This window comes from Gavialis gangeticus, unplaced genomic scaffold (assembly GCF_001723915.1).
Source record: "Gavialis gangeticus isolate Ggan-Ray unplaced genomic scaffold, GavGan_comp1, whole genome shotgun sequence".
NCBI lineage: Eukaryota > Metazoa > Chordata > Crocodylia > Gavialidae > Gavialis > Gavialis gangeticus.
The window spans coordinates 11132613-11145110 of NW_017729029.1; the positions used below are offsets into that span (position 1 = coordinate 11132613).

Genomic DNA, 12498 nt, shown 5'->3' on the forward strand with positions numbered 1-12498 from the left:
CCCCCCCCGGCATGCCCGGGGCTCAAGCAGCCCAGCGACCTCAGCACAGAGGGAGGGACCTGCTCTAGAAAACTCACCCGATGAACTGCAGTAGCCTTGGCACCGCACTCAACCACCAATTAGCTTGTTATTCAGTGTTTGAGTTGGCTGCCTCTGATTGCGGGTAAAGCTGGGCTCAAACTGCCATCCTCTTTCACAAGCAACAGTGGCAGCCGGACATGACCAGCAGTGTTTGTGCCTGAAATGCCAGACGTGAGTGATGAACATTTTCTTCCAGCATTGCCTGGTTTCTGTCTGATGGCACAGAGGGGGTTAGGCCACTGTTGGCTTTCTTGTGGCAGAAGCCACAGTGAGAGAGCTAGGATCCGAGCAAGCGGAGACGAATGAGAATTCATCAGCTGCCTTAGAGACAGAAAATCCTAGTGTTAGGCTTTTTCCATTGCTTTTTGCTAAAAAAAAAAAAAAAAAAAAAAAAAAAAAAAATCCAATTCTAGGAGCATCCCTCTTTCCTAATCCACTGAACCCTGAAGGTTGCTGAATGTCAAGTACTGGGTCCTTGACGTGAGTACTGCCTGTCGCAGCCATTCTCGGAGTCACTTCTTGGTGGAAATGCTGCGTAAAGAGGAGGAGGTGAAGGAAGCCTGAGCATGCTGATCCCAAGTGAGATCCGTATGGGTGATGCTCCTTATTTCCAGGCCCATCCCCAGCTGCTCAAGTGGGTGATGGTTCTCGTGGACCCATAGAAGGGCATGGACCGAAGGGATTTGAAGCTGGAGATGAACGTTTCCCCCAGCCCTCTGGAGAAGGCTCCCTGAGAGGCCAAGGATAATTGCTGCCCTTGCAGTGACTATAAGGCTGCACCCCTGAAATGGCACCTTGCAATCAGGCCCCTATTTTTGTTATGCAGCAGGGTAACTGCAGAGAGCCTGAGCTAACCGGACCCCTTCACCGCTGGATCTGAGGACCTGCCTCAGCACCTCGATGGATGTCAGCGATGGCTCCCTTGGTGGGAACAGTGGAGAATTCTTCCAGATCTAAAGAAGGTCTCTGCAGGGTTAGCAGGGCTTCCCCGCCGGGGCGTCTGGGGGGGTTGGTACTTCCAGGACATCTGAGCTGCTATTCCTGCAGCCCGAGCGTGCTCCTCAGGAGCGTGCAGGTTTCTTTGTCTTTGGAGAGAGGGATGGGGGAGCTCACCCTCTGTCCAAGCTGCACTTTCTCCTCTGTGATGGAGCGCCTCGGTGCACTTCACGAGATCCCTGCACAGCTCAATTCATATCTTGGGCTGCATATCCCGAATTCCCGCTGGATGGATCCCTGCAGATTCCTGTGCCCCCCAAGGCCTGCACACTTGCCTTTGTCTGGAAGCAGGACAGGAAATAGAAACTTAATGCCCCATTATCTGTAGCTCTGAACACATCGGTTCCAGGCTTCAGCAATGGCATGTCCAGGCTTTGCAGACTTCATCTCATTCAAGCATGTGCTCAGAGGCTATTTACAGCCTCATCAACCTCCCCAGCTCTGTCTAGGGCCATGTGTACCTGGGGGTAGCCCCATCCTGGCCAGGAGCTGCCACAGCTTACTGCGGGTTGTGTTTATGCCATCAGAGGCGTTTTGGAGCATGGCTTGGGGAAATATGGTGACGGCTATCATGGCCAGTGAAACCTACCCCCTGCTCTAGGGTACACCGTACTCATTTCAGAGCTGGGAATGCTGCAGCAACTTCCTTGCTGCTCCCGGACCTCCTTGTATCGCACAGGGCGAGATGCGGCATGTGCAACGCCCGTCTGTGCTGCCATCCGCAGCTCTGCCTGTGGTCACCAGCTCGTTGGCTCCTTTATCTGCAGCGATGAGCCATGCTAATCCCACCCACACAACAGACTGGGGCTGGACCAGGTTGTGAACAGAGACCTCTAAGGAAAGGGCAGGCTTCCGAATGGAGCGGAGGTGCTCGAGCTGACAGCAGCCCAGGACTGCGGCTGGACTGGCTTCCTTGCCCCGCTGCAGTTTCAGCTCCTCCTCTGAACCGCTGTGCAGCTGTTGAGAAGCTGCCTCCTTGCATTACAGGCAGCGTGGCACAGCACTCACAGGGGAAGCGGTTCCAACGCACGGGTGAATCCAGGCACTAAAGGCTCCTTCTGAATGTGAGATCATCATCTCCCCTTCTGTGGCCTCTCCGACTAACATCGTTTCCCTTCTCCTCCTCCCACTCCCACCACACTGACTAATGCAAAATCCAGAAACCGGTGTCAGCTCTTTGTTCTGCTCCTCCTTCACAGACTGGCTCCCCCATCGCCGGCATGATTACGTTTCTGGAGTGCGGTGACCTCTCCTCCCAGCCCACGACATCTCAACTCCCTCACAGCTCGCTGCCCGGTCACCTGAGTTTCCACATGCCTTTTCCTCTGCCCTTCTCCCCAGCGTGTCTGCTGGCACTGCCCAGCATTAAATGTCAGCACCCCAGAGGCAAGCAGCATGCAGACCCCCGATCACACAGACGCGCCACATAGCTGCAGCTACCACCCGGGCGCGCAGAAACCTCTGCCAAGCCCTCAGCCGCATGGTGTCAGTGGCATACAGACCAAGCAGAGACCAATAACCTTTGTTTTCACAGACTAACAATGGCAAACACTCCTGGAGAGCCCACTGCAAAAAGGCTTGCTTGCTATGTGATAGAGCCCAATAGCTAGGTCACGGGCACAGAGCTTGGACACAGGCCACGGGCAATCAGAAAGAAACCTACCCCTCAGGAAGAGACATACATACCCCTTCTACCCCTCAGGATGAAGTCTACGCAAGGACAGACTTCATGGCAAGGACAGACTCTCACGGGAGATCAGACAGTCGGAGCAGCTTGGTGCTAGCAAAGGACATGCAAATGTTAGGGGGTGGGCAGGACAATAACAGGGAACACACAAAACAAGAAACCAAGCAGAGGAGGGAGACGCTTCGCACTAATGAAGTGACCATGAGCCTTTCCAGACAATCAACTCTCGACCCTGAGAACAAGGGGAACAAAAGCTCCCCAGGGAGAAGCAATGCTGGGGAGATGAACAGCTCCCAGATGAGGTGCAGCGGTCTCCCGCACAGGAAACCGCCCGCACAGGTACACAGCGCAGCACAGGACACTGTCTGCTCTGCAGCATCTCTGTTGCTGGAGCCCCCCCAGAAGATCCCCTCATGCAGATGCAGCACGTGGCCCAAAGGGAGCTTTCTGCTGGCAAAGCTATGCTGCCTCCCCAGACAAAAGCAGCCAAGCTGACACAAGAGCCCTTGTGCCACCACAGCTGCATCTACACCGGGGGTTGCCAATGCAGCTGTTTCAGCAAGCGGGTGCAATCTCTGCACACCCCGAGCTGACACAGCTTTGCAGACAAACCTTCATAGAGCCGACTTTGCCTCTGTCCCTCCACCGGCACTCCCCAACATCCACTCCTGCTTCATGCACGGGAGCTGCTCTCCTGCCACTGCCTCAGGCCGCATGGGCAGAGCTGCATGGGAGGCAGCATAGAAAGGACAGACGCACACTTCCCCGACTGCTGCTGGGCACAGAGAATGCAAGGCCACCCTCCCTCTCATGCTGCGCTTTGCTCACTCCGGTACTAAATGCCACAAGCCGTGGGGCTTGCTCCCCTTCCCTGGGGGAGGCTGCCGAGGCCTCATACATGTCGTGCTCTTGAGGCTTTCCCTGATGTTCAACCTCATCTTTTCCTACCTCAGTTCCATGGCACTCCTCCTCCTCCTCCTCCCTCCTCCTCCTCCTCGCAGCGGACACATGCTCTGGCTAATTCAAACGTGATTGCTGGGCCCACGAGTCCAGGGCTGTTCCTTCTTGGAAACCGTGTAATGCTTGAGCTTTCCCAGCTCCCAATGCATCTCAAACATCCCCGTCATGCCCAGACACCGGGATATTTCCCAGAAGCTTTACTTCAGCTTTGACCGTACATCCCAAATTCACACGATAGCATGTCGAGTAATTGCATAAGGCAGCTGTATGGGCCCGCTGAATGAGCCACGTAACTAAGACAACAGACCACCGAAACACACGTTCGGAGGCAGGAAGACTGATTCTCCAGCTCTTCGGCCAGGGCAAAATCCATCTGTGGGAAGCAGATGGCACCTAGCACTTGGGTTAGCCAGGCAGTGGGTGGAGAACGAAATTGTCTGCTCCATTTGCTACCCCCTTGTTTGACATGATGACTTTCCTTTCCTTCCTTCGTGTTCATGCTTGGCCCCGGTGTCGCTAGCTGGTGCCCGCGGCCAGGCTCATCCTGGAGTCAGCAGCCGTGCTTGCCGAGGGGCAGAGGGGATCTGGTCCACAAGAGACTTGGTCTCATCCATTGGACCATCCTGGGAACGAGGTGCTAATACCGGGACCTTGTGTCCCAGGGGCAGTCACAGCAGAGCTGGTAGAGGGCCATTCCACCATCCTCATCCAATCCCTCCATGAGCACAGCCTAACGAGCACCTGGTGCCATGCTGACTGGCACGCTCAGGTCTGATACGCTATCTGATTTCACCTTCAAGTCTCCTTTAGTGTTGCTGTTTCCCAGGAGACGTAACTCCCAAGCTCTGTCGCTGACTTTGTGCTGTGACTCCAGGCGCATCCCATCCTTCCCCAGGATCCCCACGTATAATAGCTATCTGCTGCCACCCTAGTCCCAACCCAGGGTCAACTCTCCCCAGCTCTACCTGGACATCAAGCCTTACCCAGCTGAGGCATCAAAACAAGCGTCTGCTCACAAGAGACTGAGCAGCTTTGCATAACATGATCATCCCTCTCCTTCTTACACGTTCGGGTTGAAGAAACACTTAATGATTCATAGATTCATAGACTGTAGAGTTGGAAGGGACCCAATGGATCATCGTGTCGGACCCTCTGCCCCGGCAGGAAAGAGGACCGAGGTCAGACGACCCCAGCCAGGTGACTGAAGACCTCCATGTTAGGTGACGGCACCACCTCTCTTAGAAGCCCATTCCAGACTCTGGCCACCCTTATTGTAAAAAATTTCTTCCTAATGTCTAACCTACATCTACTCTCCACTAGTTTGCACCCATTATTCCTAGTTACTCCCTAGGGCGCATCCCCAATTCCCTGCTGTCCTCCCCTGATAAATGTCATCTATAATGACATTCAAATGCCCATCACATGGCTGCAGAACAAACAGGACAGGCTGTGCGTGAATCTACTTTTCAGAGCTGTTGCAAGCTCTACGCAAACCAAGATGGACGTCACTACATTGGGTACCCTCCGTTCACATGAGGCACGGTTTTCTTTGCCACAATCAGGGCTAGAGTGAGGACTGTTTGTAAAGGGAGTGCAGATTCAGGAGCTCTGCTGAGCCAGGCATCTGGAGCCCAATCCCCAGAACCAGGCTGCTGCTCTGGCCTGGGGACTCACCTGGGACAGCGAAAGCGTAAGTGTGCGCTCCAGACTGTGCTGTCATTTTAAGATGTGGACAAACACCCAGACTGAAATGACCAGCCTTGTCTCAGTTTCAGCAAGTAACGCTGCTTTTCATTGGGTCTGGAGGCTTGATCCGAGAAAGCACATGGCCAGGCTGGCTTTTCTTCTCTGAAGCCAAAAATGGGACATTTCGACTCCCCACTAAACAAGCCAACTGATTAAGCAACATGAGGGGTGGTGAATGTCGGCAAGTGAAAGTACTTGGGGGCAGGCTCTAGGGAAAAGGCCTCCCATGCCTCTTTAGATGAGCCTGTCTCTATAATGCTGCTAGGAAGAAAATGATCCAGTTGCGGGCTCTTCCTTTGCTATAATATTGTACTGTGCTGTAATTTCCTGTGAGCTTGAAACCCATGTGGGCACTGAGGCTGGGGAATGAAGGACAGGCACGTCGCATGCACAGCCTCGACTTCCAAGTACCCGTTCTCCCTCGCCAGGTAGGTTTGTGGCTGGGGCCATTCTGAGTTTCTGGTCTGAAACCAAGGGCTGGGTTATCAGCTGCAGGGTCGAGCCAGCCCTTTGCTCCGTCGAGGAGGGGGCGTCTGGGGTCCCGTACAAGGTTGATCAAGTGTGTTCTCTCTTCACCTGTGCTTTGGAAATAAAGCTTCCCGATGTGTTACCAAAACCCACCGACTCATCCGCAGTCACATGTTCTCTCCCTGTTACACTGCATGCTCCAAACCTTGTATTTAGCCTTATCCACAAGGCAAGGAAATGCTATATTTATAGCCCTGTTTCAGGCTCCAGTAAGGGAGCTCACTCAGGGCAGTTTACCAAAGGGCATTAATTACAAGCCAAGGTGTTCACTCCTCTGTAGCTGGGACAATAGGACAGCGTTTGACTCATAGCCCAGTCCCCTTGTTATACACGTGAAACAAGCTTGAGAGTTTGAGTGCAATTCCCAGTGCTGTTAAATGCTCATGGGCATACCATAAGATGTTACCTCAAGAGCCAGAACTGACCTTACTGCACACAACATATTCTGCTGCCCTCCTCGCTTCTGCTCATGAGTGACCACCTTCAAGACAGGACCCCCACTACTCGCAGAGTGGGCGATGCCTCCCTCGGGTGACTGTCCCTGAGCCCTCCCTGCTCCCAGTCACACACAGCAGCTTTGTGCTAGTGCCCACCGCAGCTGGGGCTTACACAGACACTACGGCACCAGCTGGAAAATACATAAAGTGTCTGGAGCTGTCTTTTAATGTAATTCAGTAAGTGGAATAAGGGAACAAGGGAAGCAGCACAAACAAATTCCTCTTCTCATATCTTAAACAGTCCTGTCCTCTCAGCCAGTGCCTTGCAACCAGCCTGGTGTCAGTAGGGCACCCGCCAAGTGCTCCATGGGCCATCGTCTGGGTTGTGGAGCTAATGTCACACTGATTTCTTGCACTGGGCAGCAATGGAGCTGCACCCCCAGAGAGCAGGGACACAAAAACATCTTCTCTATGTGTGAGCTGCACAGTTCACGACTCTTGTGCATGGTGTATGAAAGACACTGGTCCATGCAGGAGCCATTACGCTTGTGCACAGAGGACTCCAACCTCTGCAGGAGAGGAGTTTGGACCTTCCTCAGCATTAGGATACCGAATGAGAGAAGATGGATGAATCGTGCTCACACTGGAGGTACTGGCTCTACCAGCTTTGGACCCTCGAAACATGCTGCTGGCTGGACATGTGCCTTCAGGAACGGGACTTGGATTATAATTGGTTTAATGGCAACATGAAAAGCCATTTTGAGGCCCTGGGAGAATATTGCTGCTTTGATGGTGCTGCATGGATGCAGTGTGTCCCAAGTGGCTCCCTCTGAAAGGATTACCCCAGGCTAGCAGGGGTGTGAGAGACTTGTGTGAGGATGCGGTGGTCCCCTGGCAGGGGTGCACCTTACAGGAAGACTCTTATGTGATGTCTGTGGAGGGTCTTGAGAGCGAGAGGCTGCACAGCTGGGTGGGCAGCTCTTGTTCAGCTTTCCCCCGATGAGCTGGGGAAGCTCGCCAGCCCTGGCTGGCACCGCAAGGCCTGGACACAGACATACTTTGAGTGTGACCTTGGAATACCTGGGCCACCAAGCAGGGCAGGCACGTGAGATACCCATGTGCAGTGTGCAAGCTACCTTCCCCTTGGGCCCCAGCACTACCGTGCCCCGCTGTGTGCATGGGCTCTCCCAGCACCCAGGATGATGCTGGCTGCATATTGCTGGACCCCAGGAGAAATAGGCACAGCCTCCACACTGCCGGCAGTGTCGGCGCAGCGTCCAGTTGGGCAAGACACGAGCGCCCCGTGCCGAGGCAGCCAGCGCTGCAGAAATCCAGGTGCTTGCAGCAGCCCACCCTTCTCCCTCTCCTTCAGGGGCCCGTGTGGAAGCACACGGTGAGGGCTGCTGTGGCTCATGATCTGTCACTGCAACAAACCCACAAGGGGTATCTTTAAGCAGAATGAAAAGTGCCAAATACTTTGTGTTTGTAAGTGCTTACACTCGCCTCCAACTCTGGCTGTCTGATGTTATTTGTTCAGACAGAAGCAGCGTCTCACGAGCTCTGCCGCCCCACCAGGCCACGCAGGGCTTCGGTCCAAGCCCAGCTCTGGTTACGGTGCAAAGCGCCTGGGTGGGCACGGTCACTGTCCCGAGGGGCACAGGCCCTTCTGCCAGGGGCCAGGAGCGCAGAGTGATGTGAAGCCCTGGGGGGGCACGGCCAGCCAGGATAAATGTGGGGGAGGTTCCAGCCAAACCCTGCCATGCAATGGGGGTGAGCAAGGACACAGCCCCATGGGTTCCCAGGCCCCAGCTCCTGCACCTGAGACCTGATGCTGCCCTGCCCACCAGGTATGCTCAACCTGCCAGGGGGAGCACTCGGTCCTCTCCACTCCCTGCCCACCTTCACTCCACTGAGTCCCCTCCAATGGCTCGGCCGACACTTCCTCCCAACACAGAAGTGCTGCTGGGTCAGGAAGAGTTAACCCACCGTTTTTGCACAAGAAAATGAAAATCAAAGGAAAGCAGAAGACTTACTGAGAGGCCTTGTTCCAGCGAGTCCGTGTTCACAATAATGGGAGCGGGGTTGGCCTGCGTGAGACAAGGAGACAAAAACCGGAGTATCACACATCTGGACACCGAGACACAGTGCTGCAAAGCCCCCCGCCGTTCTCCTCAAGACTCGCCTGCTGGAAACCCAGCTGATTGCTACTGGACAGATGACAGGGAAATAAAAGAGGCACCATCCCTGTACCTGGGCTCTCACCCCCCTTGGATGGATGCTCCCCGCAGCCCCTGACGTGTGGGCACGGCATCTCCCCCAGACCTAGCAAGATTTCTATGGGCAGGGCCAAGCCACTGCTGGTGCCACGGGGAGCCTTGAGGCTGTGGGAAAGCAAGGGAGGAAGGGAAGGATGCTCTCCAGGACCTGTGCCAGCATCAAGACAGGTATCTTAGCTGAAACCCAGGCTACAGTGAGCCTGGCAGACAGGAGAGGGAGAAAGGAGCTAGCAACAGATGGTGAGAGGCAGCACCATTGCATGGTCCAGCAACCAGAGCTCATGAGCGAGCCGCTGTGCAACCCAGGCCTGGCTCCATGCAGGATGTCCGCCGTGACCTGCCCGAGCTCCTTCTCCTCGGGAAACGGTGGTGGGGCCGTTGGGGCCGGCCCCCAGACTCTGGGGAAAGGGAGCTGCAAGCATCAGTCCCCTGACGCGTGCACAGCCCATGGGAGCATGCGGAGAGACGGCCTCTCCCCTGCTCCTCAGCACCATTGCATGGGTGAGGCCAGCACCAGGCCGCAGCATCCCGGAGGTCGGGGACACGGCCCGGAGCTGCTATTGCCCAGCCTGCGGCGTGTCCCAGCTGGGCGAGCCCCAGGTGCAGCATCCCAACTGGGGCTGTGCTCAGTCCCCTCAGGACCACAGGCCTCTCCGTCTCCCCGGGCACTGCGAAGCCCTGCTCTTTCCCACGGCTGCACTGTCCGAGCAGGTCCCGCTTGGTTCCTGCACCTGCTTTTGAGCCGTCTCTGCCACCTGGCCCCTTCCCAACCGTCTCCTTTCCCCTCAAACAAACAGCCTCTCCGATTTCCCTCACGCAGCTCCCCTCCCCAGGCGCCCTCGGCTGCTGGCATGCAGCTGGACCGAGTCAAGTCTCGCCACACGAGCTGGAGGAGGGAGGCAGGGCTGGTCCGGACGCTGGATGGGAGATGGCCACGGCCAGTGCAGCTGCTTTGCCTGTCGCTGCCTTCAGAGACCACAGCTCGGGGAACACGCTGCCTGACGTGGCCAGCGCAGACGGGCACAAGCCCCCGGGGGTGAACGTGGGCAGGGTGTGATCAGTGAGAACGACGAGGGGCGGCCCAGCGGCGTCCCCGGGCAGGGCAGGGCCCAGGGGGGAGAGAGAAGCACCGAGGGGAGAAGTGAGCGCCCGGGAGAGGATGCCCTGCAACGTCCGGGCAGCGAACAGGAGCAGGCCCGGGTGGAAGATCTTGACCTAGCGACCGCACCAGGCCAGGACGGTCATTCCCAGCTCCTGCACTCGCTGTCTCAGGGAATCACCAGGGCTCTGCTCTCGGCTCAGAGTCCAGACAGCGAAACTGGAGTGAGTGCAGGGAGCAGCCCCCGCGCTGTTGACTTCCATCCATCCCCAGGACTTCTCGTCCGTCCGAGGGGCCGAAGCGGCAGCGCGGGGCCAGAGTGAGGCTGGTGGGGAGCTGTCCAGCGGGAGCGGGGCAGCCACGAGCCCAGCCCGGGAGGAGCGGTCATGCCCGAGGCCCTGCCACTCTCACCCAGGCCCTCTGCCACGCCTGCTGGGGAAGAGGTTGCAAAAGCAGCTCTGCAACATGCTCTTTTTGCATGCGCCCGGTCACAAAAACCCACCAAACACCCCCAAGAGCATGAATTTGCTGGCGATGTGACAGTGTTTCCCATGGTGAGGCCCAGAGAGCCACAGACAAGGCCATGCCCTATTGCCCCCAGCTCAGACATCTCCAGTGTCTCAGGGGCTACGTGACCTGGCACGGGGAGGCCTCGCTGCAATGACCGCCGTTAGCCAGACCCATCTGCCCCCTCACCTCCCTGCCCCCTGCCTGCCCAGTACGTCCTGGCCACAAACAGGCTGGGGGTTCTCTGAAGAGCACGTGTGCACCTTTGCTTCCAGTAAGACAAGCTGGTTTGATTGGGACTAGGTGGCAGTAAAAGGGAGAACAGGTGTTTTCCACAAGACCACTCTCCTCACAAAACACGGCCTGTTTTAACCAAAGGACAGAGGTCGGAAAGTTCCTCACAAGTTCGAGCCCTGTGCAAACCCCTCTGGCCTTGATGCTGGTCTCATGCACAGGACAATACGCCTATTCTACCAGGCCCCCCTTGCTGCTGTCTTCAAACACAGCTTTTGCACATTTGTTTCCACCACATCGTTATAGTCCCCCCTTGGACACTGCGCCCCCAAGAATGGGTTGCCTTGCACCCCACTTCTTCCAAAGCAACAGGTTCGGTAAGAATGGAAATGATCCTCCCCTCTCAGCATCAACCCTGCAAAGCAATGAATGGCCGGGAGCAGGGAGACTGGAAACACGTTTTCATAACACTCACATTCACCCGTTTTCACAATGCAGGAACAAAGGAACATTCAATGAGATGTGAAAGGTCACAAATACAAAACGGGTAAAGAACATTACTTTTCAGGGTGCACAACTGCATGATGCTCGTTGCCACAAGGTAGCAGCAAGGCCACGAGTTTAGCAGGATTTAAAACATGGCTCCCATGCCTGCGTCAACAACAGTAAATATTAAAAAAAAGAAACAAGGGTTTTGGAAGGAAGGGACAACAAATCTGCCTCAGGGCATCAGAAACCTGTCATGGTGGGGGCTTGGTGGGATTTCCCGCTGAATTATGGACTATTACCAAAATGGCTGGGTAATGTTGCCTGGCCTGTGCTATGCAGGAGTTCAGACTAAATCATCAAAATATTCTCTTCTGGCCTAAACCTATGAATCTAGTAAACCTTCCCGAGGGACGTATGATCACACTGCTGTGCACTTCAGAGTTTCTTGTACTTTCCTTTGAAGCAGCCGGCTCTGTAGCAGCCACTGTCAGAGGCAGCAGCACTAGCATGTTCCCAAACAGCCGCTCCTACGTTTTCGTGTGGCATTTCTGTTGTTTCTGAACGTCTAACTCCTTGTCTGCACTTAGTCAAAAGGACCGAGATGCTGGTCTGACTCTGGAAGGCTCTGATCACGAGAACGAAGCAGAAGGGGAGTTAATTAGATTTTTTCAGATGCTTTCTGATCTTTCCTGCAGCCATGACTATTTGCTACAAAACGATGGCTTTTTATGCAAGCTAATTCCAACGGCTCAGGCAAATAGGGCCATTCGCAAATGCTCCTGCAAAACTCCTCCCGCATATGGAAGAAGAAGAGTATTACAGTGGTAAGGTCCTGGGAGCACCCGGGAGCACCCGGTGTCAAGCTGGGCACCTGTCCTTTTTGGCTGTATGAAGCTCCTCGAGGTAGTCCGATCAATTGTGAGACAGCAAACATTGCACTGGGCACTGGGCCAGGCCAGGCACTGCATATTCCAGGCCAAGGCCAGTCCCATTCTGGGAGGACATCTCACATTCCTGGCAAAAAGGAAAGAGTTTTGTAGCTCGTGGTTACAAACCCATGAAGGGCCAAAGCTTCTCAGGAGCTGGGAGTGGTAAAGGCCATTTCGGGTGGGCAGAACACAGAAGAGCCGACGGTGAATGCGGTTCCCTGCGGGGGACAGGAGTTTAGCACACGATGATCACTACCTTGCATCGCCCGATTGATGCCTTTGGGTTCTGCTGGGGGAAGCCACAGAAGCTCATCCAGCTTCGGTCCCCGCACAGCCCACCACGGCCTCTTTGCTGTGTTACTAACAGCCCACAAACCGCACGGCGCCTGCACAGCGCTAAAGCCCTCAGGACACCCTTTGTCTCGCCTGCTCACCGCGCTGCTCCACGCCGTGCACGGAGTATCCTTCCCTGCCATTCCACACTATTGATTTTCATGTCTGAAACTATGGCTGGGAGCACAATTTTCCA

The 12498-nt window shown here is 55.4% G+C and overlaps 1 protein-coding gene across 2 annotated transcripts in view; it reads right to left on the reverse strand.

Annotated features, from left to right (window-relative positions):
* Positions 1-12498, reverse strand: part of DLG3 (discs large MAGUK scaffold protein 3) — a 104190-nt gene that overhangs the window by 70223 nt on the left and 21469 nt on the right. For both annotated transcript variants that reach the window (XM_019521253.1, XM_019521252.1), the window contains exon 2: positions 8469-8522. In XM_019521253.1, coding sequence (XP_019376798.1) covers positions 8469-8522 — 54 coding nt within the window. The remainder of the gene's footprint in view (positions 1-8468; positions 8523-12498) is intronic.